The following is a 25,914-nucleotide window of genomic DNA, read 5'->3' as shown; positions in this document are numbered from 1 at the left end:
TTTAATTGGTTCATAAAGTTGACAATTGTATAAAAACAGAAATTGCTATTTTGTCCCTACAATAAAAACTTATTGGAAAATTTCCAGTCATTCTCAAACATGTTCAGTGAAGATATCTTAAATTGGGATTTACTAAAGATCAAGACAAGATTTTCGCAGCTGTTTTACAATCTTTCATGAATATAGCCTCAGTTGGTAAATGGTACTAATTGCCTATTATCCTCATTAGGTCAGCTCTGTTCAGATAACAGGCTGACTTAAACATGTCACCAAGCACAGAATAAAAGCAAAAATATTTACAAGAATAAGAATTTAGCATGTAGAATGCTATTTACAAAGCAATTGTGGATTTAGCTTTAAGCTACAGTCACTCCTCTACGAGTTCCAAGCACCTGCTCTTTTCTTTGTTTTCTCTCCTGCTGGTGCCTGTCCCGCCTCTCTTCTCTGTAAGTGAAAAACATCATGGCAGATTATTCATGGACAGAGGCAATAAGACAACTTCTCCATGTTCTTGTATTAGCTTTGTCATTGCAAGTGAGATACTGAAGCTATTGATATCAATTATAACAAAAAAGTCTGTTGGTGAAAGGGGAAACAATCTGAATGTGTGATGTGGGTGCAGCAAGTTCCTGGAGTACACAGAAAACTCTTCTGATTTTTGGAAGTTCTCAATCCATTTCAAACTGATCAGTACTTTGAATACACAAGATCTCTAAAAGTTACATACTCACCTGGTATGAAGAAGCGGCTGCTTATAATTTTTCTTCAGGGAACATGCATGTGAAATGTTCTCCTTTGATTTACCCCAAGGTTTCAGCTTTCCTAATATTTACAGAAAAAGGAAACATGCCAAGATTTAGAAGGTGTATTTTGAGTAGTCTGTTCTATCATATGGCACAAACTGCTCAAGTGAATTTAGAAAATCAACTGATATAGCCCATTTCAATCCACACATTAGAACCTCCTAGTAAGTGTGTTTTACATAAGAACATAAGAACAGCCCCACTGGATCAGGCCACAGGCCCATCTAGTCCAGCTTCCTGTATCTCACAGCGGCCCACCAAATGCCCCAGGGAGCGCACCAGATAACAAGAGACCTCATCCTGGTGCCCTCCCTTGCATCTGCCATTCTGACATAACCCATTTCTAAAATCAGGAGGTTGTGCATACACATCATGGCTTGTACCCAGTAATGGATTTTTCCTCCAAAAACTTGTCCAATCCCCTTTTAAAGGCGTCCAGGCTAGACGCCAGCACCACATCCTGTGGCAAGGAGTTCCACAGACCGACCACATGCTGAGTAAAGAAATACTTTCTTTTGTCTGTTCTAACCCGCCCAACACTCAATTTTAAAGACACAAGTCCCTTAAGCAAATTAAATCGAACTTCTAAAAGATGGTACAGGTTACAAAAATTGTTCCGGAAAGTGCCTTGAGAGTTTGAATAATTGTGGGGGAGGGAAGGTTGCCCATTATACTATGCAGTATAAGAACAGACATGGTTTGGTTGGCATAACACCTCACTATGGCAAGCTTTGGGTTTGCATGCTCCTCAAAACTTTACAAATGGGGGAAGAAATTTAAGTCAGAGTTTATTACATGCAGCTTATCAAACCAATTTCTCATATTTAAATAAACAGGAAGTAATGATTTGCCATAATAAGCAGTGACTAGAATCAAAGTCAGACTTTCTGAAGTATTATCCATGAGCTACTAAACAGGAATGTATCCTTGTGAGGGTTGACGACCTTCCTTGCTGCTTGAGACAGGGCCAAGTAAATCCAGTATCTTCTCCCTATCCCCTTGAGTGAACACCCCAGTTCTGCAAGGTAGCACTCTCACATGATCTTCCCCAAGGAGCAGGTAGAATGGACAACCATGCAAGAATAGCCTCCTTTACTGTTACAGCTTTACATTTCTTCCCTTTATCCACAAAAGGGGGAGTTGAAGGAGGCAGAAGGCAGAGGGAATGAGGCCCAAGGGTTCATTACATCTGAATTCGGCCACTGACTTGATTGCCGTTACCCATCTTCTCATAGATCTTATAGGACAGGGGTCTCCAAATCCCGACCTGGGGGCCAGATGCGGCCAACAGCCAGCCTCTGGTCTCCTGAGAGCCTCTGACTCACTTGATCAAACACGATAGGAGCTGTGCTTTGGTTGCATCCAGAGGATATTCCAACCCTGGCACTGCACACCTTCTAAAAGCCTAAAAAAAAAATCACTTCCTGATTTTCCCAAGAAGCAGAAAGTGACTTTTTGTGCCCTCTGAAGGCCTTGGAAGGATTTGAGGATGGAAGAGGCGTCCATTTGAGTATGTGCTTTATTATATTTAGTATGTTGGTGCTTGGAGAAATTCTGGAAATTCGAGCCCATTTATTCATTCATCCAAGTTCCATCTCTAATGTATTTATTTAAATTTTATATTTAATTTTTTTTTTTAATTATCTCAGCACTATGCCAGATGTGGCTCTCTGGTCAAAAAGTTTACAGACCTCTGTTTTAGAATGAACTCTGAGGCAAACTGCAGGTTGCCTCCGTATCCATGGAGGTTCAATTCTGGATCCTTCCCCCCATGGATATGTGAATCTGGGGATAAGGGGGGATATCTTCCTCACTCTTTGGAGACGAAGGAAGCTCTGCTTTCCTTTCCTCCCCAAGGTATTCTGAGCCCCACAGAGGCTGCACGCATCCACCCATGGTCTCTGCAGGCCTCAGAATACCCTCCAAGACAAGGGGAGCATAGCTCCCCTCACCCTTGGAGGGTGGGGGTGTGTGGGTAAGTGAATCCAAGAATATGGGATCTGCAGATATGCCCCCCCCCAATTTCCTTACCTCTGTGGGGCCGATAACTGAGCGGTCTTGACAAACTAGCTTGGAGATCAAATACTGGCTTCTTGGTACTTGTGGGTTCTGTAGTCTGACCGGAAAACTTAAAGGGGGTAAAAGCTGGGGTTGTGGAGAGAAAGCAAACAGTTATCAGCAAGCCACAGGCAGATAAACTTGGGGGAACCCCACAAAGTAGATTCACCATCCAGTTTGAAGATGCCAGTTTCAGAAGCAGGGTTGCTTTTCAATTAGTATTAACAATTATATTTAGTATGATTACCAAATAAATAGACTTTCAATACTGTACTCCCCTACAACAAAAGTTTAAGACACAAGGACAAGCATGCTTATCTCTCCTGAAGCTTGCTTGTGTTTTTCTAGACATGGACATTTACTGGACAAAGAGACAGCTATTGAAAGGCAGTTAGTTTCAAATACAGGTCCAGACTCATTATTTGCAAGGAAAACTCAAGTGGATAGCAAAAAAACGCACTATAGCAAATCAATTTAAAAAACAAAGTTTCTTTGCTCTGGTGATTTAAAACAGCCTTGCTGACCTTTTGAAATGCACACAGAGGCCATCAGTCTCTCCCCAGGAGCTTAGGCTTCACTAGTGGCAGCAGTCCCTCCCTTCACCAGGAGCCCCAGCGAGGGGGAAAGAATGGAGAAGGTGATAATTGCTGCCATCTAGTCTTTCACTTGCTCTGGGTGAAAGGAGGAATGAAGCCTGCAGAGAGAATGATTGATGGATTGTCAGCTGTCCTTTCTGGCATTATTAAATGACTGTTTTCCTTTAATTTAAAGGGCTCTTCTCATCAGCTTTGAGATGGAAAAACCTGTGGATACTTAGGTTATACCTGTAATCACTTGTATGACTGTCCCTCTGCAACAGTAAAAAGCAGTTTTTTAAACTGTGATTTTAAAGGGGTGCATTTTTTCCCCTTCTCCAGGGATCAGCACATTCCTTCTCATTTGCAGGGGCCATTTGTGTTGAGTCAAGTTTATGTATAACAAGGCTGGACCTGTATGCGAGTCTCTCAGGCAGACATGTTTTTGAGAGAAAGTGGGCCCTCAGTATTCACAGAGGATCTGTTTCAGGACCCTGTACTGATACCAAATTCCATGGATAGTGATATCCATGGGGGGGGGGGGGGCGGGGAGGTAGCTTGCAAATTGGAAGTGCCTTTTAGAAGCCTCCGGGAAGGCTTCCGAGGCATGGGGGAGGTCACAAGAATTCTGCAGCTTCCCAGGGAGCAACACCTCACAGTTTAGGAACCACTGGCCTAGGCAATGAAGTACAGTAAATAGAGGCAGCTCTCGTTATGGTCCTACAAGGTGGTGTTCATATCAAAAACGCGTAAGAAAACAGCTTCCCATAGGAAATAATGGAACCAGCCTGGTTTGGGGAAGTCTAAATATTCACTTTAATGAATGGCAATTACAGAGGGAGTAGGATAAAAGTACTCTGGCTAGAATTACAGGAAACCTCTTATGAATAGGGATTAGTTGCAAATCAATCTAGTTGCTCTGACATACAACAATGGGAATGTTATCTCATGCAGGCTCACATGGGCACTGGTTAACCACCTGGAGTCTCTAATTATGCCCCTTGCCTCAATAGGCACACCCAGCATTCACAAAAAAAAGCCCTACCACTCATTCAATTCTCACAGTGCAGAAGGAAGTTAACAGCAGGCTAAGAGTAACTTTTAAGGTACTCCCCCATCTCCTTTTCCGAGGGAGGAGCAGCAGGCTTTGCATCAGTGGCCTCTGCATTAAAGAGGGCTTGAGTGAATGATTCAGGAGAGGGATGATCACAAGCACAATAATAAACCCACTTTGCTATCTACACTAGAGCTGTCCCACACAATGGCAGTTAACAATTCAGCCTGCTAAGTCAACACAACCGAACATGTTATTTCAAAGAAAGCCACGCAAATCACACTTCCAGCATTAGTTTTTCAAAAACAAGCAAATGAAAAGCCCACAGTCAAGAATTACCAGTACATTGGTGGTTGTCTACAATGTAGAATTTCTTACTTACCAGAGTTGGACATACTTTCTGTTGGCTGACATTTTGTTGCACTTCCCTTGATGTTTGTTATAGATGTACTGCTCTGCTGGCTCTCTGGGGTGAAGGATTTCAGGAATGGAGATTTTCTAGATGGCGTCTTGGTCAGAGAACGCTTGTGCTCATTATCCCTTGTGGATTCAGAGAATCTAAATAAAGCAGTTATATAATAGTCTAATGGCTCAATTTCACCCAAACAATATACACTGCATCAATACATAGGCTTTTTAAACATTTTTCACATTTTTATACCGCCCTTCCTCTCAGGAGTTCAAGGGTCCTCCAAAGGGTTTTGTATATGGTTCCTTCCGTCCTCACAACAACCCTGTGAGGTGGGCGAAGCTGAGAGATGGTGACTGGCCCAAGGTCATCCAGGAAGCTTTATGGCTGAGTAGGGATCTTCCAGGTTTAAGACTAACTCCTGAACCACGACATCCTGACTCTCATTATTATTGAAACCATGTAATGGAATCTGAAATATCCCAAGTCCCAGCATAAGTTTTTACATTTCTATTCCACAGCATTATATAAATTTGTGAGACTCAATTTATTGCAAATCACCAAATTAATATTTCTACTTATTTTATTAGTAGTTGATGCCTTTGATTGAACTCTTTACCTGACATTCATTTTGGATGTTGAGAGGCTGGCTGAGTTGAATGCTGACTTCCGAGTTAAGACACTTTTATTTACAGTCCCCAGAGAATTGTGTGGTGAACACTGCACGTTCACAGGAGTACGGATAGTAGAGAGATTCTTTCTTTGAGAATGGGGGCTGAATATAAACCCTCTGAAACTGGACCGTGTCTGCAAAAGGGAATATATGCTCATTTTAGTATCCGCCCTTCCCAATTTGGAGTAAAGTATCTTAAGAAACCCTCCTTTTACTCATAAGATTTTAACCAAGGATTTCTCCTCACCTTAGAATTACTGTTTAGAGTTTCTTTTGGGGATGTCTTCTGGTAGTTACCTTTTTTAGCCAGTATCTGCCAAAATTGTAGAAAAAATTGTGAAGTGTTTGTATCAAAGATCTCAGGGTTCCCCCTGAGAATGCTATTCTAGTTCTTTTTAGTATGACTAAAGAGATGAACAAGGTTTTCAAAGTACAGAACCTAGGCATTTTCAAAAAATTAATAGTTTCATTTCACCCAAAGAGAACTGGAACCTTTAACAACAAAAAGTTCCAAAAAATGGGCAATAAGCACATGCTGTCTGTCATTGGTAGTTAATGTAGCACCAGCAGGGCTGCAGAGAAGACAAATAAGAACTGTTCTGCCAGTAGAATCCCAGTTTCCATTCTGCTGATGAAACAAGGTCACTGGCTTGGCTACTACACTGTCAGAATATTTTGCATGAAAGAACCTCTCAAACGTCTTAGGGAAAGGACAACACTGCTGGTGGTAAGGGCTAAATTCACAAGGATTTTCTCAGGGTCATTCTGTTCCCCACTCCATTCCGATTGTTACCATGATGAATGAAAACTATAGTTTCATTCCAAGGATGCTACATATAGTTGCTGGGGGGGAGGGGTTACTTACCTTAACCTCATTAACAGAAATGTTGAAGTTTTTTATCATTTTATTTTTCCTTTCAATGTACTCATCAATGGACTGCATTTTCTTGAACTGAGCCTCATGAAGTTTCTTGAAATCTACAGAAAAAGAAATGCAATGCTAGTATTTTTATTTATGTATTACTTTGTAATCACTTTCACTATGCATTACTGCATTTTTACTTATGTATTACTTTCCAACTTCTGCACACTACCCTGCAAGGATATTAACTACCCTTAAAAAGGTATCACTTGCAAATGCAACACAACAACTGAATCCTTTGGAGTAAAAGAATAAAACCATACTGTAGGTAGGTACCATCGATTGTACAAATCGATGGTAAGGCCACACCTGGAGTATTGTGTCCAGTTCTGGTCACCGCATCTCAAAAAAGACATAGTGGAAATGGAAAAGGTGCAAAAGAGAGCAACTAAGATGATTACTGGGCTGTGGCACCTTCCTTATGAGGAAAGGCTATGGCGTTTGGGCCTCTTCAGCCTAGAAAAGAGACGCCTGAGGGGGGACATGATTGAGACATACAAAATTATGCAGGGGATGGACAGAGTGGATAGGGAGATGCTCTTTACACTCTCACATAACACCAGAACCAGGGGACACCCACTAAAATTGAGTGTTGGGAGAGTTAGAACAGACAAAAGAAAATATTTCTTTAATCAGCATGTGGTCGGTCTGTGGAACTCCTTGCCACAGGATGTGGTGATGGTGTCTGGCCTGGACGCCTTTAAAAGGGGATTGGACAAGTTTCTGAAGGAAAAATCCATTATGGGTTACAGGCCATGATGTGTATGTGCAACCTCCTGATTTTAGAAATGGGCTATGTCAGAATGCCAGATGCAAGGGAGGGCACCAGGATGAGGTCTCTTGCTGTCTTGTGTGCTCCCTGAGGCATTTGGTGGGCCACTGTGAGATACAGGAAGCTGGACTAGATGGGCCTATGGCCTGATCCAGTGGGGCTGTTCTTATGAGGGTTTCATCTAAAAACATTCAATTACTTGATAAAGTCACGAGAAACATGCAAAAAAGAAGGCTTCTGTTTGAAAACCATTGACATGAGGAGAGAAGGGAACTGCCTGGGTTGGGCTTCCCCACCCAGCTTTCCATGGTTCTAGTCCTGTGGAGTTACTCCTCACCAAACCACAACAAGACTACTGAAAAACTATTTTGACCTGGGAGGAAGAGACAGACAATATTACAGTGTAGCCATGTAAACCTATTGAAAAGAACAGACAAGATCATATACTTGGACTGCAGTCCTACACAATGGGGAGGAAGTTCCACTGAACTTATGGCAGACTACAGAGTAGAAATGCATTGTCAGTAAGCAGTCAATTAGTCTGTAGAAAAGGTAGCCACAAAAGGTTGGAACCTCAGTACATGCATCTTAAATGTTTATAGGTTTTGGCTGCAATCCTAACCACACTTTCCTGACAGTAAGCCCCATTGAACAAAATAGGACTTACTTCTGAGTAGACCTGGTTAGGATTGTGCCCTTTATTGCATAGTACCTCTGGTATATTTTTAATGGTGAAGAAATTAATACTTGTATATTCCCTATTTTATTTTTTACATAGCAATTTTCAGTTTAGGATATGTTCTACACAAAAGTCTCAAAGGAGATTGTATTTATGATGCTCTCACTGAACTCAAAATTGATAGTGTTAATACAACTAGCCCGTAACTTACTTGGTGTGGTGGACACCATTCCTGTTTTCCCAGTGTATCGACATTTCTTTCCAGAGAATGAATCCACAGGAATGAAATCTGATGGGAATAATGCTATTTTAGAATCCTGAGAAGTACAATAATGCTTCATAATCTCTAACTATTGAATTTTCAAGTCTTCAAAGTTAAGCTAGCCAAGTCAAATTTTATTGAAAAACATCTTTCATATGGCCATTCTACTGTTGCTGCAAATTTCTACTAATTGTTTTAACTGCATTGTAAAGTGGCAATATTGTTAACCACTTTGAATATGCCAGTGGAAAGGCAGGAGTTATGGAAAAAAGGGGTTCCTGTTCTAAAGAGTTTAAATTGTCATTAAAGGATTCTATCTTCCATGTCTTAAAGAAAAAATTCTTCATTACACTTCTCAAAAAGACAGCACTGGCCTACTTAAAATTCTCTCCAAGTTGTTCAAAATAAAATAATATGAGAAATAAAGAACAATGCACACTTTGAATGATACGCAAATTACGGCTGCCGCCCTATGCACACTTCTCTGGAACAGGTCCCATTGAACACAATGGGTCTTACTTCCAAGTAGCTTGTATAAGCTTGTGCGGCAAATTACCGCACCTCTAAAGAAAAGGTCAACAGAAGCCAGCACACACATTATAAGCCTAGTATATCACACTAAACCCATCATGAGTGTTGCAGCCAAAGCAGTAGTGGGCAACTTTCTGCCCCATTTTTTTCCTTGTGTTTGAATTTCCCCAAACACTTTCTAAAAAATGGAAATATGAGTTGTACCTTGGTCACTTTACACTCAAGGAAGATGCAACATAGGTGGGGGGAACGGAAGCCATTCATCTTCCTGTCTCTCTGCATCTCACCTAATTTCTCCTCAAGGGTCGCCCAGCTCTCAGAACAAGCCTTCCAGGAGTGCAGAGGGAGGGGGAAATCAGCAAAAGCAGTTTCCCCCACAACACAAGATGGAATTCCGTGAGTGAAAGACCTTAAGATACAACTCTATGAATGGCAATGGTTAACAGAGAATCTCCACACTAAACAAGTTGCCCACCTCAGCATAACCACTGGGTTATTAAGACATCAAAGAAACATTCAACTTACCTTCAACTCTTCTTCGCTTAATAGAATTTGTCTCATTCTGTTGACTTGGAGTAGCTGAGCTCTCAGCCACGTTTCCTGCAGCTCCACTGTTTGCTAAACACACATTTTGGTTCAATGTCTTTCCAGCTCCATCATCCTTGGACCCCTGGCTTTCTTCCAGCACAATCTGCAGTTGAAATGTCCGAGTCAGATATGTATCTGTAGATATAGCATTTCATGTCCTTATGAAAGGTCCCTTGCTCCTTTTGCGGCATTTGTTTTCATACATTTACACATGTTCAGTATTAATACACAAGGGAAATACAACTAACACACAAAGCAGACTTAAATATTCAAGCACTTTGAAATGCAATCTTATACGTATCCCCACTTTTAGACTTGCAGTAGTAAAAATATGAAGTTGGGAAGAATTTGTTCTGGGTCTGCTTTTCTGTTTCAGAAAACTGTACAAAAAAGGTTCTTCTTACTGCCGTTTCTTGAAGATTTCTTTAATAGGTTTGCAAGACAAGGCTGTTTATGTTGAGAAGTATGCAGGGCATTATTGTTGCTCAGCTCAACAGGTATAGTGTGCTTTTTGGCTTTAATACAAATCTAAAAGAATGTACCAGCATGTGCTAACGATATAGGGTAAAGTCATGCATTTTAAAATGCTAGCTGTTATATTTAGCAGGCGGAAAGTGACTGTCTATCCAGAGTGGCACTCTCCAGTAGCTGTTCCCAATGCCTCATGTGCTTCTTTTTAAACTGTGAACCTTCTTGGGAAAAAGAAATATTCTCTTATTCTTTGTGTTGTATAAACCTAGGACCTTGTTGTTGTTGAAAATCAATAAAATAAAGTGGATATTTTTTCAAAACTCCCATTCTCGCTGCTTTGAATGTAAACAATAGTGAACTGAAGAGTGATGTTGTAAGACAAATATTTCTTACAATCTTCTGCATGTCTACTCAGGACTGCAGTCATTAATACTCCCCAAGAACCTCAACTGCCATTTTGATTTTTTTCTAAAACGCAAATTGCTAACAAACTGAAGCAGACCTATGAATGTGGAAGCAATGCTTAAGGGAGTGTCAGAAGACCAAGGTGATCATGGATTTCAGTGGTCAGAGCAAGGGATTCAGCAGCCTGCACAGTTCTTTTACTCCAGTGTTATTTCAAAGGGCCTGCTGTTGCGGACTATCCATATCTCCATACTGTATATATAGTGTTGGTCCACAGCACATAGGCATATCTGATCTTTCCTGCTTCCTTCTTCTCAGAGCCTCTTGTGAGGTTTGGCATATGTCCAAGTTGCATGGCAAACGTCAGGAGACTGCAAAGCCAGAAGAAGGAAGCTCCAGGAGACATGCTGCAGAGCAGTAGCCAATGACTTGCAGACTGGCAATCAGCCTGTGAACCACACTTTGAAAAGCCCTGTTTTACTTGTTACTTTCCCATGATTAGCAGAGCTAGTGACATGAACTAAAGGATCATGGATCAGGCCAGAGGCTCATCTAGTCCAACTTCCTGTATCTCACAGTGGCCCACCAGATGCCTCAGGGCACATCTGACAAGACACCTGCATCCTGTTGCCACTTCCTTGCACTCCGAAGTAAATCAATATGCAATCTGTGTCAATTATGCAATCCTGCTCAATTGAATTTTTAAAATTACATTCACACAACCCTTGTTGAAACTTTAAGGATTTGATAGTTACTGTTTTAGCATTATAATTCACGTACACCACTTTTGATAGTTTTAATAGACAACGTTATGCAAATGGACTACAACAGAGAAGTGTTAGCAGTTTCAGACCAGCAGAGGGGAAAAGCTGTTTATGCAACCAATAGCATAAATAACCAACAACACGTAGATAATCTCTTCAATTAGAATGTCTGACATAACGTCACCTCTTGCTCGGGCAAAAGTTTTGGTTTCTCTTCATTTTCTAGATTTCTTTGTTCTTCCTTTCCCTTCTGTTTTCTCCGCCTTTTTGTGACCAAAGGCAAGTTGACAGGTAGCTGACTGCTATTAAGCTCCTCTGTATCTGTAGTAGAGGAGGAGCTTCTTTTATTGATCTGTACAAAAGAAATAGGATATTATTCCAGTGTGCTGATTTTTCAAGATTCATGTTGGAGCCTAGCGACCACGCTTGGAAGGTCCAAGAGAATTGCCCCACTCCTCCCCACAGCTGCCTCCTGAAAAGCCTCTGTAAAGGTTGGGGGCATTAAGAACAGGAAGAGTTTCCTTATGGAGAACTCTCCTCCTCACATGGTACTTCGGTTGCAACCCCTGAAGTTTACCTCTTCCCTCTCAGGATCTAAGCAGCAGGTTTTCACAAAGCAGCAGAGGGAAGGGGGACTGGCAAAGATCACCCTCTTACTTAATGGAACTTCTTCCATTTGCTGTAGGTGTTCTTAGGATTCATCACAGACAGGCATCAGAGATTGCAAAAACGTTTCTGCACTTACTGTATTTTCATCTTCTTGTTTTGCCTCTTTGAAGTGCTGCTTCAGTGCATTTAACAGCTTGTCTGCCTGCAAAATAGTGTTTATAAAAAGACTGTGATTTAAGATTACAAGGGTTTTTATTCGTTTTAGCAAACAAATAAAAAGTGAGGCCCCCTGCCAAACTTAGTGCTTTGATCTCCCCCGTAGCTATGCCACCAGTTCCTTGCAGAACATAGTACTTTACCCCCCTACACCTACACCACTGGTCTTGCTTGCTCCTGAAGCCCCCTGTAGGACTTAGAGCTCTGATCCCCAAGAGCTATGCCACTGGTCTTGCTCCCCCCAGGCTCCCTGCAGGACTTAGAGCTCTACCCCCCTCCAGTTATGCCACTGGTCTCGCTCCCCCCAGGCTCCCTGTAGGACTTAGAGCTCTGCCCCCTCCAGCTATGCCACTGGTCTCGCTCCCCCCAGGCTCCCTGCAGGACTTAGAGCTCTGCCCCCTCCAGCTATGCCACTGGTCTCGCTCCCCCCAGGCTCCCTGTAGGACTTAGAGCTCTGCCCCCTCCAGCTATGCCACTGGTCTCGCTCCCCCCAGGCTCCCTGTAGGACTTAGAGCTCTGCCCCCTCCAGCTATGCCACTGGTCTCGCTCCCCCCAGGCTCCCTGTAGGACTTAGAGCTCTACCCCCCTCCAGTTATGCCACTGGTCTCGCTCCCCCCAGGCTCCCTGTAGGACTTAGAGCTCTGCCCCCTCCAGTTATGCCACTGGTCTCGCTCCCCCCAGGCTCCCTGTAGGACTTAGAGCTCTGCCCCCTCCAGCTATGCCACTGGTCTCGCTCCCCCCCAGGCTCCCTGTAGGACTTAGAGCTCTGCCCCCTCCAGCTATGCCACTGGTCTCGCTCCCCCCAGGCTCCCTGCAGGACTTAGAGCTCTACCCCCCTCCAGTTATGCCACTGGTCTCGCTCCCCCCAGGCTCCCTGTAGGACTTAGAGCTCTGCCCCCTCCAGCTATGCCACTGGTCTCGCTCCCCCCAGGCTCCCTGTAGGACTTAGAGCTCTGCCCCCTCCAGTTATGCCACTGGTCTCGCTCCCCCCCAGGCTCCCTGTAGGACTTAGAGCTCTGCCCCCTCCAGCTATGCCACTGGTCTCGCTCCCCCCAGGCTCCCTGCAGGACTTAGAGCTCTACCCCCCTCCAGTTATGCCACTGGTCTCGCTCCCCCCAGGCTCCCTGTAGGACTTAGAGCTCTGCCCCCTCCAGCTATGCCACTGGTCTCGCTCCCCCCAGGCTCCCTGTAGGACTTAGAGCTCTGCCCCCTCCAGCTATGCCACTGGTCTCGCTCCCCCCAGGCTCCCTGCAGGACTTAAGAGCTCTGCCCCCTCCAGCTATGCCACTGGTCTCGCTCCCCCCAGGCTCCCTGCAGGACTTAGAGCTCTCCCCCCTCCAGCTATGCCACTGGTCTCGCTCCCCCCAGGCTCCCTGCAGGACTTAGAGCTCTGCCCCCTCCAGCTATGCCACTGGTCTCGCTCCCCGAAGACGAACAGGCCTTGCTGAGGGAGAGTCAGCATGGCTTCTGTAAGGGTAAGTCTTGCCTCACAAATCTTATAGAATTCTTTGAGAAGGTCAACAGGCATGTGGATGCGGGAGAACCCGTGGACATTATATATCTGGACTTTCAGAAGGCGTTTGACACGGTCCCTCACCAAAGGCTACTGAAAAAACTCCACAGTCAGGGAATTAGAGGACAGGTCCTCTCCTGGATTGAGAACTGGTTGGAGGCCAGGAAGCAGAGAGTGGGTGTCAATGGGCAATTTTCACAATGTAGAGAGGTGAAAAGTGGTGTGCCCCAAGGATCTGTCCTGGGACCGTGCTTTTCAACCTCTTCATAAATGACCTGGAGACAGGGTTGAGCAGTGAAGTGGCTAAGTTTGCAGACGACACCAAACTTTTCCGAGTGGTGAAGACCCGAAGTGATTGTGAGGAGCTCCAGAAGGATCTCTCCAGACTGGCAGAATGGGCAGCAAAATGGCAGATGCGCTTCAATGTCAGTAAGTGTAAAGTCATGCACATTGGGGCAAAAAATCAAAACTTTAGATATAGGCTGATGGGTTCTGAGCTGTCTGTGACAGATCAGGAGAGAGATCTTGGGGTGGTGGTGGACAGGTCGATGAAAGTGTCGACCCAATGTGCGGCGGCAGTGAAGAAGGCCAATTCTATGCTTGGGCTCATTAAGAAGGGTATTGAGAACAAAACGGCTAGTATTATAATGCCGTTGTACAAATCGATGGTAAGGCCACACCTGGAGTATTGTGTCCAGTTCTGGTCGCCGCATCTCAAAAAAGACATAGTGGAAATGGAAAAGGTGCAAAAGAGAGCGACTAAGATGATTACGGGGCTGGGGCACCTTCCTTATGAGGAAAGGCTACGGCGTTTGGGCCTCTTCAGCCTAGAAAAGAGACGCCTGAGGGGGGACATGACTGAGACATACAAAATTATGCAGGGGATGGACAGAGTGGATAGGGAGATGCTCTTTACACTCTCACATAATACCAGAACCAGGGGACATCCACTATAATTGAGTGTTGGGCGGGTTAGGACAGACAAAAGAAAATATTTCTTTACAGAGCATGTGGTTGGTCTGTGGAACTCCTTGCCACAGGATGTGGTGATGGCGTCTAGCCTAGACACCTTTAAAAGGGGATTGGACAAGTTTCTGGAGGAAAAATCCATTATGGGGTACAAGCCATGATGTGTATGTGCAACCTCCTGATTTTAGAAATGGGTTATGTCAGAATGCCAGATGCAAGGGAGGGCACCAGGATGAGGTCTCTTGTTATCTGGTGTGCTCCCTGGGGCATTTGGTGGGCCGCTGTGAGATACAGGAAGCTGGACTAGATGGGCCTATGGCCTGATCCAGTGGGGCTGTTCTTATGTTCCCCCCAGGCTCCCTGCAGGACTTAGAGCTCTGCCCCCCTCCAGCTACGCCACCAGTAACAGCCCCTGTGCAGCCCAGCCCAGCCCGAGGCGGCGCACCCCCGCCATACCTTCAGGTTGGCCTTGAGGCCCACCGCCTTGGCCAGGTGCTGCAGTTGGCTGTACCTGAGGACCTCCAGGGGCTGCGCAGGGGGCTCCTCCATGACTCTGCCTCGCCGCGTAACCGCCGCCGTTCAAATCCACCCGCTCCAAACGGCTTCTCACTGCCTCTCCCGCGGGGCGGGGCTCGCGACCCGCCCAATAAGAGCTCTCGGTGGAAGCGCAGCGCTTGTTTGTTTTCAAAATGCCAAAGTGCCTCTCATTGGGTCCCTCGACAGAAGAGCACCGTCCCTTCGCTGCGTGATTGGACGAGGTGAGATGATCGACGGGGAGGCCGTCCAATGGATGGGCAGCGCCGCAGAGGGAGGCGGGGCGGGTTCGAAAGTTGGGCGGCTGGAATGGCGGTGCGGAGGCAGCTGCGGCTTCACTTCCAGGAGCCCCGCCTGGGCGGCGGCATCACGGTGGAGCGGGCGGGCAGCGAGGCTGGCAGGCGCAGCTGTCGCCAGCAGCAGCATGCGCCGCGGGGCGTCCTGGTGTCGGGCCGGCCGGCGCTGCGCCTGGAGCACTGCGCGCTCTTCCAGTGCCGGCGCTGCCGGGCGGTGCTGGGCGACTCGCTGCAGCTCTGCGCCCAGGAGGAGGAGCGCCGCCTGCTCGCCTGCCTCAGTGAGTGGCCCCGCGGGTCGGTGGGCTGCCTGGAGCGCGGGCCTCTCCTCTCGCGTCCCCTCGGAAGGAAGCCCCGCTGCAGCCAGTGGGCTTGCTCTCGGGAAGGAGCAGAGGGCGGCAGCTTTGGGGCACAGTCCTCTGCACGTCTACTCGGAAGTAAGCCCCATTAGAGTCAGTGGTGTTTACTCCCAAGAAAGTGTGCATAGGGTTGTAGCCCAGTCCTCTGCATGTCTATGTGTTGCTTAGTGCAATTATGGTCAGTGGGGCTCACTCTCGAAAAGGGTGGATAGGATTGGAGCCTCAGAGCCCAGTCTTCTGCATGTCTACAGTCACATGAGAGTCAATAGAACTTACTCCCAGGAAAGTGTGGATAGGATAGCAGTCCTAATTGGACAGAGTCCAGACAGGCAAGGCATGTTTGTCTGCAGCTGTCAATGACCCTGAAGGCATCTCTGAGAACAGAAAAGTGACCTGCAAAGCTTCTTGCACATTAATAAGTGTGGAACCATTTTTGGCATTAAACAGCATCAACAGCCCTGGCCAAAGGTGCAGACAAAAACATTCCACCAACCTTAGCAGTTACACAATAGCGAACAGTTGGATCAGACATACAAACATTCCCAGGCTACTCATCTACAACACATTCAGCATAATTATATTTTGAACCCGTGTTTCTGCAGCAGTATTTCTCAGCCAGTGGTATGGGTACTACCAGTGCTAGTTGAGGTGGTGTCTGATGGTACTCATGGGACACCTGCTGTCCAGCAGCAAGATCAGGAACATGACACAGCAAACAGCGGTAGAAGCATACTATTCCAAGCTCGAAATAGCCCTCCTGTCCACCCTGAGCCTCTTACTGGTGGTTGTCATGTTGCATCTGGCCTCCCAATCCAGAAGTAACTTCTAATGCAGTGTTTCTCAAACTCAATTTCAGGTGTGTCCCTATTCATTTTAATGTTTTATTTTTATTATATTAGACTTGATGCTACCATGGCATGTGACTGCATTTGGGGAAATGTTACAGGTCTGTACTTTTAACAAGCTACTATGTATATTCTTTTAACAATGATTGTCAATGGGACTTACTCCTGAGTAAGTGTGGATAGGATTTCAGCCTAGGATTGTTAAAATTTTCCTGCTTGATGATGTCACTTCTGGTCATGACATCACTTCTGGTGGGTCCTGACAGATTCTCATTCTAAATGTGTGATAACCACTGGCCTAATGACATCATTGCCAGTTACTTCCAGTGGTACTTTGAAAAGGTGAACCACCTGGTGGTACAGTGGAGGACAAAAGTTGAGCTTTGCTCAACTGAACACTGAACTGAGCGCTGAACACTGAACTGAGCTGAACACTGTAAGGATAAACAAGGCTACATTTTCAAGTTTCTCGTCCTCTATCAATAGGAGGACGCGGAGAGAGGCTGCATCAGCCCATCTCCTGAAGTTGATCATCATGGAAGCGTTCAGCGTGGGCCTTGATGTAGAGCAGGGATCTCCAAACCCCGGCCCGAGGGCCAGATGCAGCCTGCGGCGAGGCTGTATCCGGTCCACAGCCAGCTTCTTGTCCCCTGAAAGCCTCTGGCCCATTTGGCTGAACATGACTGGAACTGTGCTCTGGTTGCGTCTGGAGGGTTGCGTATGGTCTGAAGGGCCAGAGAGGTTGAATGAATGAGCCCATTCCATTCATTTATTCTCTCATCTAAGTTCCATCTCTGATTTATTTATATACATTTTATATTTTAACTTTTTTTCCGGCCCTCAACACTGTCCCAGATATTTGATGTGGCCCTCTGGCCAAAAAGTTTGGAGATCCCTGATGTTGAGGGCAGAACCACACGTTCAAGCGTTTCCATATGCTTCATTCTGCAGGGACTGTGTCTTTCTAGTCTCAGTATACCATTATACTGGCCTATCAGCAGGGCTGAAGGGATGGCATTGTACCTTGCTGACAAAAAGGCCATCCTTGTCTGTTATTCATATAGTTGGTATAAATAAGATGCCATTGCTGGGAAGCTAATAGGTGGATGAAAGAACAGTGTGGAGCACGTTGTGTTTGCCTTGCTAAAAAATTCCTGGTGTTTGATGTCTGAAGATCTGTCTCTAATAACACTAAGTGCCGTGGCATACCCTAGCTTGCCTAACCCTGCAGAATCTAAACCCACTGATTTTAACTTGGTATAAAATTCAGAAACCTCGCAGGGCAGAACCTGTCCCAATAAAAGTTGATTTAAAAGAAGATGCCCATCCGAAATAAAGAAGATGCCCATCCAAAATCTGGCAGATCTTAACCAGGTCTGTGTGTTTAGCCATGTAAGACTGGTTTCCATATACATTAATAAACAACCTCAGCATGGAGCTTCCTCCTTGAGCCACTCTTGTAATGGAGAAAAAGTACGTAATTGTAGATCAAACCTGGTTTGATTTTGGCAGGATAAAGGAATAGGTCACTGTTCTCTAAGGCAGTCGTTCTCAATCTAATCTAAGGCAGTGGTTCTTAAACTTTTACCACTGGGACCCACTTTTTAGAATGACAATCTGTCTGGGACCCACCTGAAGTGATGTCATTAACCTGGAAGTGATGTAACGGCCAAAAGTGATATCATCAAGCAGGAACATTTTAACACCCCCGTACGACAAAAATCAATCAATTAAAAGTTTACAATAAGTTTAAAAAAATTTTTAAAATAAAGACAAACCCTCCCAAGCAAGTGCTGATCTGTTTTAAAAAAAATTCCCCAAACATCCCAAAGGCTGCAATCTGATCCACATAGCAGTAAGCCCCATTGACTGTTGTTAAAAGCATATGCACAGTAGCCTGTTAAAAGAACAGATCAGTAACATTTTCCCAAATGCAGTTATGTACCATGATAGCATCAAGTCTAATAGAATAAAAATAAAATACACATTGAAATGAATGGGGACCCAGTTGAAATTGGCTTGCGACCCACAGTTTGAGAAACACTGATCTAAAGCTTTCTTGGTCAATACCATTAGTGTTTTAGTAATAGGTGTTCAGGCTTATGGGCCATGGTTTTTGAAGATTTTCATTTCCTAACATTTCATCCACAACTATGGTGGGCATTTCCAAGGGATAGAGGTGAGAACCACAGGCTGTTCTCACCCCAAAGCACTTGACAATAACTGTCCATTAATCTTGTTCTCCGTGTGTTCCTTAAAGAACTATGCACTTACTTTCCACAACCCAGTTCTGTTGCAAATTCCTGAATCCTAGCCTTTCTAAGGGCTGGTAGCCAAGCATTGCTGATACTAAAAGGTCTCCTCCTTCCTGTTCATATTGTTATGGTGTTTTTGCATCTCTATTGCTTCCCTGTAAATTCAAGTGTGTGATTGGGTAACCGTAGACAATACTTGTGCACATTTGAAATCCATCCTATGGCCTGTCTCTGCCACTTGTTCAGCCACTGCTGATTTGTCAATCTGTAGCATCAGCAGTGCTTGGCTACCAGCCCTTAGAACTGTGAGGATCCAGGAATTTGGAACAGGAAAAGAACTGGGCTGTGGAAAGAAAGTACATAGGCTTTTAAGGAAAGAAAGCATTTATTATGTTGCATGTTGCAGCATTTCTGGCAGTGGATGCCTTTTACTTGCAGCTGTGAAGCTGGGAATATTTTTATTTTGAGAGAAACATTTGTTGAAAGGATCTTACGAGGGTTTACCAGCTATTCGGCTTTGGCTTTACCTGTACATAAGAAGGTGAAGTACATAGTATCAAATGTAAGAGTTTTTTTATTTTATGTTGGATGCTCAGCACCATGTGATGACAAGAAGGTCATCTTGTTTTTTTTCCAGAGGTCACAGGCGATGTTGTTGTGGATGATAACTTGATGGTCTGTGTTGAGGGAGAACTCATTGGATGGTAGGTATTTTTTAAAGCTTTTTATTACTGCTGATGCTTACCTTCTACTTGAAGTTGAGAAGAACCAAATTACCGACTACTCTGTTTGGAAACTATGTAAATATTTTATTTTTTATTGGCCTGCATATGCCCTGCAGAAGGTACTAATACTGGATTAGGTGAATTTCTTTTTAGTGAATCTGCTTTTTCCAAATAAAATCCCTTATCAAATGAATATGTCTTGGTTCAGACATCACATGGAACCAATACTTAGTGCTGGTTTCTTGTATACTTCCCGAGCCTCAAGTACAGACACATCCTTCTCCATTTTGCATGCAAGGGAAGGAAGTCTGCTTCCAACCACAGAACAATGCAGGATTTGCCATGATGTTCAAACTGCCTAATCCTGGTTTGTTCTAAATGGAGTTTACAAACAAGCCAGGATCGGAAACCAAGGTTACAGAGCATGCATGCTTGAGGTTAGGGGATGTGACATGGAACCAGTATTAAACCATGGTTCCATAACATCAAAAACAGAATTCCTTTTCCTGTCCAGACATTTTGTCTACTGAAAGCTGAATGCTTAAAGCCTACTACATAAGCAGTCTTAATAGAACTTGTTCTCCTGTACCTACCGAAATAATGGATAGTTTAAAAAAAGTTTGTTTAAATAATTTTTGAATTAATGCAGCAACTTCACAAAGTTTTATTTATTGATGCATATCCTGTGGTAAGGAAACCATACTGATTAGTCATCATAGGATTATTGAACCTCCAGTTACTATGTATAGCTATTTAAAAACCCCTTGCTGAACTTTTAGTCTTAAATTTTTCTGTTGTGTAGGGAAACATGGATTTGATTAAATTATAATAAGGATTTATTAGAAAGTTTGTAAGGGAGTTTGCGTAATTTTTCCCCACAAATACACTAGGAGGCAATCAGTGTTGTAGCTAGAGAGAGTGCAAAGCATTAAGTTTTGCAGGCGTCTGAATGCACCGTGGAAGTGGCCCCTTCCCCCTCCCCTTTGGAGCTGTTCCAGGTGGTGGGAGCAAAATGGATGCATTATGGGTGGTGATAGCAAAACGGAGGCAAATACAGCGAGGTGAAGGCCTCCATTTTGCTCCCTCTCCTGGAAATGGCTCCAAAGGGGCCGTAGGGGCTGCTTGCATTCTACGGTGAGCCTCCCTGCAAAGCTTAGTACTTTGCACCTCCTCTAGCTATGCCACTGGAGGCAATATGCAAACTGCATAAAGAAAATTTGTGCAGTGTCTTCATGAATGTGGAGAAACAAAAATTCTAACTGCTGAATTTGAATTTTTCACGGTAGAATTCTGAATTTTCTAGCACAGAATTCCAGAACGAATGCTAACAGTGTTGAAGCTTCAAGTACAAGGTCAATAGACAGATTATGGAACACAATTTAGAATTTTTAACTCCTTTCACACTCCTTCTTTTTCTTCCAGCACCTACAACATGTTGTACTGCCGGTCATGTAAGGTGGAAGTAGGTTTCAGACTCTATTGTTCAAAATCCCTGGCATACCTGCGAGGCTTCTTCTGTCTCTTCAAGGATAACATCATATGGTTAGTGGTTTGGGGTGCTCAGAGTTCTTGGTTCTCGAACCCTAAAGCCCACAAGGCCCCCTGTTCAGTAGTACTGCCACCACCCTGTACGTGCCAGTGTCTCAGTCCAGGGACACTGAGACCCACTAGGCTTAATTCTACCTCTTGCAGGCACTGAGCGCTTTCTCAAATTAAAGCTTCAGTTCTCAAGTTACTAGACCTCAATGAGCACTTGGTAGCTTGCTGAACGGCTAGGCAGGATTCTGAACCTTTGTACCCAACAGACAATGAAACAACAGTAAAAGAGATTTTTGGTTTATTAAATACATAAGGTTACAAAAGGCAGCAAATGCTAGAGGCATAAACATCTAGGAAACATATCAGCAATAAAATAATAAAGCTAGCTGGCTATCTCTATTAATCCCTATCTCTCACCTGGGTCAGCTTCTTGTAGATCTTTTAGCTCCAGGCTACCTGTGAGACCAGATGCCCATGGTGGACAATGGAGTTCACAGCATGCAGGATGTTGCACCCAAAACCTCTGTCCAAGAAGGACCTGGACACCCCCTTGCGCCCTCATTATTATACTACTTATGCTAATAGTACTGAGTTGACTTCATACTTATTTAGACTGACCAATCAGAAACTTTTGAGGACAGAACCTTCTCGAAGTGGGCCTGGTTGCTAGCCCTCTTAGTTCTTACCCCTCCCAACTGGAGATCCACAGCTGCATTTCATCAGCTTGATAAGGCCCAGTTCTGTCTGCAAAGGTGCTACATTCCAATGGGTTGTAATTCTTGTTGTCTGTCCTTTCTGGCTAGCAGAAGAGAGACAACAATCTTTGTGTTTGTTTACTCACATTCTTACAGCTAGGACCTGGCAGCAACTTCTCCATTACTGACTTAGTTTGGTTCAGGCTCCACATGCTAACCAAGGCCTAACGTACATATTCATGACACCTTCCTGATGCATATTGCTTAGTTCAGACAGTTAACTCTTGATAAACTGCAGTAAAAGAAAAGTTGATTTGTGCATATGTTTATGTACTGGAAGGAAAGCTTTGAGAAAAACAAAAATCGAGGGTTATGAGAAACTTTTCAGAAAGACCTCTGCCCTTGTTGAACTGACACAGTCTCCCCATTCCCATACCTCTCTTGCTGATTAACCTGCTCCAGCAGGAAAGCTGAAGGATGTGCAAGGGGGCTCAGTCCTTTCCCCCTGTGTCCCCGCAAGTGTGCTACTCAGTAGCTGGGGTGCCTTTTATGACTGTTGCTGCTTTATGACAACAGCTGACCCAGATATGGTTAGGCTGAAAGTGAAGTAGGTTAAAAAAGTAGTAAAAATCAGTGTGGTATAAATCAAGAGCTGCTTGTTTTGTAGCTTTCAACTAAACCACCCAGGGACCCTATTTGGAGGCTGGAAGGAAGAGTATTAAGTTGTTGGATGGATAAATAAAGGTAAAATAAAAATCCATGACCACAAAACATTGATCTATCTGGGATGGACACATAGACATTAGGTACATTAGGTGGCAGAAGTGCTAATTGGGATTAGACAAACTTTCAAAATGTTTTGATCTGTGTACAGTGCCTAAGAAATTGTAAGTGTGTCATAAATATTTTCTCTTGTTTTTCAGTTATTTGTTACAAACTAAAACCACAATTGAAGCTTCAAAGATGATTTTTCCTATTGTGAGCCTGAAGGAACATGTACAAAAAGTAAATTTTGTTTGTTTGTATATCTGTTTACAGGGTGTCTCAAGAAAATGTACACACACTTTATAGTGTCAAATTTAGTATGCTTTAATGCACACTTATACTATAACTCACACATTGTGGGAATTTTGATTTTTGGCTTATGAGACAATAGAGCATTGAAATGTGTTAGAATTTGTATCTTTCTGTGGCCATTGAGCCCCTGTATGCTTAAATTCCTTTCTTCCTGTAGTTCCTGGCTGGGATTCTCACCTCTTCCAGAGTCATAAATCAGGTCTTGGGAAAGGAAGGAGCAGCTCTTTGATATGTCTTCTCTTGATATGCAAATGAAATCTTCCTAAAACATGGGGCGGGGGGAGATGTTGAGTATTTTGCACTGGTGCCCCTTTTCATGTTTTGAGAAACTGCAGAAGATATGGAGCCATTGATTAAGAGATCTGCAGACATCCACCATGTTTGCTGGGATAGTTCCACACCTCTTTTAAATTGCTTCCCTGAGGTGTTCAAATGTTGCAAGTTTTCTACAATGAAGTATGTACGAATTAGAGCTCATTAAAATGTGAGTGAACTTTTTTAGACACACTGTATGTTTAAATGTATATTTTGCACTGTCACAGGCGACTGGGGGCCCAATCCCAACCAATTTTCCAGTGCCGATGCAGCCTTGCCAATGGGGCATGCGCTGCATCCTGTTCTGGGGAGGCAGTCACAGAGGCCGCCTCAAGGTAAGGGAACATTTGTTCCCTTACCTTGGGGCTGCATTATGGCAGCACCAGTGATGGAAAGGTCGAATAGAATTGGGCCCTCAGATGACAGTATAATTAAAATAATACAAAAATATGTAAATTACCAAGCATGCTCAGTGCGTTGCCATATTCGTAACTCCTGAAACAGAGTCTCTGGGCTTCGATAGAATAGAGTTTGTAGTTGTCTCTCACTCTGGCTGATCTACCACAAACTAGTGCTTGACATACAAAAGGAATAGTTAGATGAGGCTCCTCATCAGCCTTTGAAACCTTGATCAGGTATCAGACACTTGAATGTATTTGTAAATATGTTCTTTTAAATGGCGGGCTCAAGCTCAGCTGATCACTTTGAGTGTCTTTTGAGTGTCTGAAATAAAGGAAACAAAAATTGCTGGCAAAATCAGCTTTCAGACCCACTTCAGATATATTCTTATAGATGCAGGGACTAGAGTCTTGGAACCTGGTGAGTAAACAGAAAAAGCAAGTACTCAGCTGTGTTAGTGATTTGGCTTTATTTTCAGCTTGTCCTTTAACCTCTGAGTCAGCCTTTGCCAACAACCTGTTTATTTGATCCATGCTTTGTTTTTATCCCTTGCCTTTATCCATCTGTTTTTCTTGCACTTTAAGCCATTTCTGTCCTACATTGCATATACACAACAGGGATCAAGTGTGTACACCTGTGGGCTGGGCAGAAATGGATTAATATAAACATTTTATACTTTACTGATTTTACCTGTCTGGATTAAGTTCAGGAAGTAGATTACCACACGTACCAGATTGCTGTGTTCCGCTATTAAGTTTTGTAAAGTAATCCCGTGAATTTGGGGGCACTCTGTTAAGCTGGGAGAGTGGCCTTTTTCTGTCTGGACTTCCTAAGCTTGGGCGGTGGCAGCAAAGAGGGTACTGTTTGCTTCCCAGTAGAAGAGTGAGTAGAGTGCAGGGTACCGGTTGGTAACCACTAGGTGCGATGGCTAATTTGGCTATCAACCCATTTGGTTCCCCATCCCTCTCCTTCCCAGAGATACAGGTGGACCCTTGTTATCCATGATGGTTCCATTCCTGGACCCCTTGTGGATACTGAATTCCACATGAAACCAAGTTACATTGCATTTTAAGCACCAAGCTCTGAATGTGACTGGAGCAGATAAGTAGGCTCCACCTGTAATTACCTAAGTTCTAACACATGATATGTGATTGTCCAATATGAACTTGCAAGTTGTGCGCATAGCTTTAATAGAGACCTCTCAAATGTTGGCGGTTACAGGGGTATTGTGGAATATTTGGCCATTTCTCCCTCAATTCCTAAAAGGTCAGATTAACAGTTAAGGCAGTGGATTTTTACCTAAACTCTGTGGTTTAAAACTTTTTCTTTCTTTTTTTGGAAGTTGAAAGAGAACCTAGTAAAAGTGCACATGCGCATAGAATTGCTGCTTAAGAAACTAGAAGAACTAAACCAGCAGAGAACTATGACTGAGAAGCAGGGATACAAAGCAAGCCCCCATGGCCAAGTGTCCAGGTGTGTGAAGATGAAGCTGAAGAATTGACTGGCAGAACTTCTGCAGTTGCATATCTTGATTATAGAAAAAACTTGAAACGGTCTTCAGTCAAAGGCTGGTTTGGTTGTACTTCAAAATAGCCGCTGAACTCTTGACATGGCAAATGGACTACACAAACTCTTTCAGAGGCCTCAAGGAAGTGCAGTCACTGTTTGAATATCAACTGCTATGATATTTTACAGATGTGTACCAATGTTTCTGTGAAAGTGTGGCATAACAGTTAGTCATGGTTATAATAATGTCCCATATTTGTATATGATTTGTAAACATAATTGGATGGGATTCTCTCAAGAAAATGTATAACACGTAGATATATTTTTTGGGATCTGATGTCATCTTCAGACATGATGTTAAAACAGAAACAGCACGTTAATAGCCTTTTAAAAATAGCTGCAGACTCAAGGTGCTATTTCAGTTAAAAATATCTTTAAATGCTTCCAAGATGTGTAAGTATGGGAGTTCACTGTTCTACACTGCCCTTATTGTACAAGTATTGTGTAAGCAAGTGCTGGAGGTTATAAATAAGTATTTGAAGGAAACTTTGATCCATGTAATTGATCTTTGCTTGTCAACATGTCTAGCCTGTCATCACAATTGTGGAACTTCCATGTACCTTTATACTCAATGCTTGAAAGCTCCCTTGTGCCTGTATAGGTGCATCCTTACCTCCCATAAGCCCCAGTGCAAGATCTGGGGTCAGTCTTAAGGAAGTTGGTCTTATTGAAATCAAGGCGACTCACAAGTTAATCTGGTTAGAATTCAGCTGTACGTTGTCTATAGGGATAAGCTGAGTCCTAAACTAAGGCGATGGTGGGGGGAAAAATCATTGATGCTATAATCACTCAAAATACTTTCACTGAAATGGCTTATTGAGGGAAAGGGGGCAAAAACAATGAGAATGCTTGTGTGTTTGCCAACACAGCAGTCACAGCTTGAGAAATAAGAGAGATACTGCTGTACAAAGAAAACAAGGATTGGAAAAAAAGCTCAGGAAGGGATCTGGGTGAAGGACCAGATATTGCTCACTTAGCTGAATACAGTATTAGCCATACAGAGCCAGGGGAAATGAGATGGAGAAGAATGCTTACCTGA

At 43.8% G+C, this 25,914-nt stretch overlaps 2 protein-coding genes across 2 annotated transcripts; one reads left to right on the top strand and one right to left on the bottom strand.

Annotated features, from left to right (window-relative positions):
* Nucleotides 1-14,852, bottom strand: NUSAP1 (nucleolar and spindle associated protein 1). Its single transcript, XM_066630740.1, has 12 exons — nt 14,730-14,852; nt 11,712-11,777; nt 11,151-11,318; nt 9,264-9,429; nt 8,157-8,234; nt 6,438-6,550; nt 5,820-5,885; nt 5,519-5,706; nt 4,873-5,048; nt 2,835-2,948; nt 732-822; nt 1-444 (listed from the first exon to the last, which is right to left on the bottom strand). Exons 1-12 carry the CDS (start codon nt 14,820-14,822, stop codon nt 357-359), a joined length of 1,407 nt encoding a protein of 468 aa, XP_066486837.1. The 5' UTR covers nt 14,823-14,852; the 3' UTR covers nt 1-356.
* A 264-nt stretch (nt 14,853-15,116) lies between these two features.
* Nucleotides 15,117-25,223, top strand: OIP5 (Opa interacting protein 5). The gene is made up of 5 exons (XM_066611366.1): nt 15,117-15,381; nt 19,197-19,263; nt 20,707-20,826; nt 22,442-22,523; nt 24,652-25,223. The coding sequence occupies exons 1-5, from the start codon at nt 15,117-15,119 to the stop codon at nt 24,808-24,810; spliced, it is 693 nt and encodes a 230-aa protein (XP_066467463.1). The 3' UTR covers nt 24,811-25,223.
* The last annotated feature ends 691 nt before the right edge of the window (nt 25,224-25,914 follow it).

Source organism: Tiliqua scincoides, chromosome 1 (genome assembly GCF_035046505.1).
Source record: "Tiliqua scincoides isolate rTilSci1 chromosome 1, rTilSci1.hap2, whole genome shotgun sequence".
Classification (NCBI taxonomy): domain Eukaryota; kingdom Metazoa; phylum Chordata; class Lepidosauria; order Squamata; family Scincidae; genus Tiliqua; species Tiliqua scincoides.
Note: the sequence above shows the minus strand (reverse complement) of the source record. Positions and strands in the feature narration are given on the sequence as shown.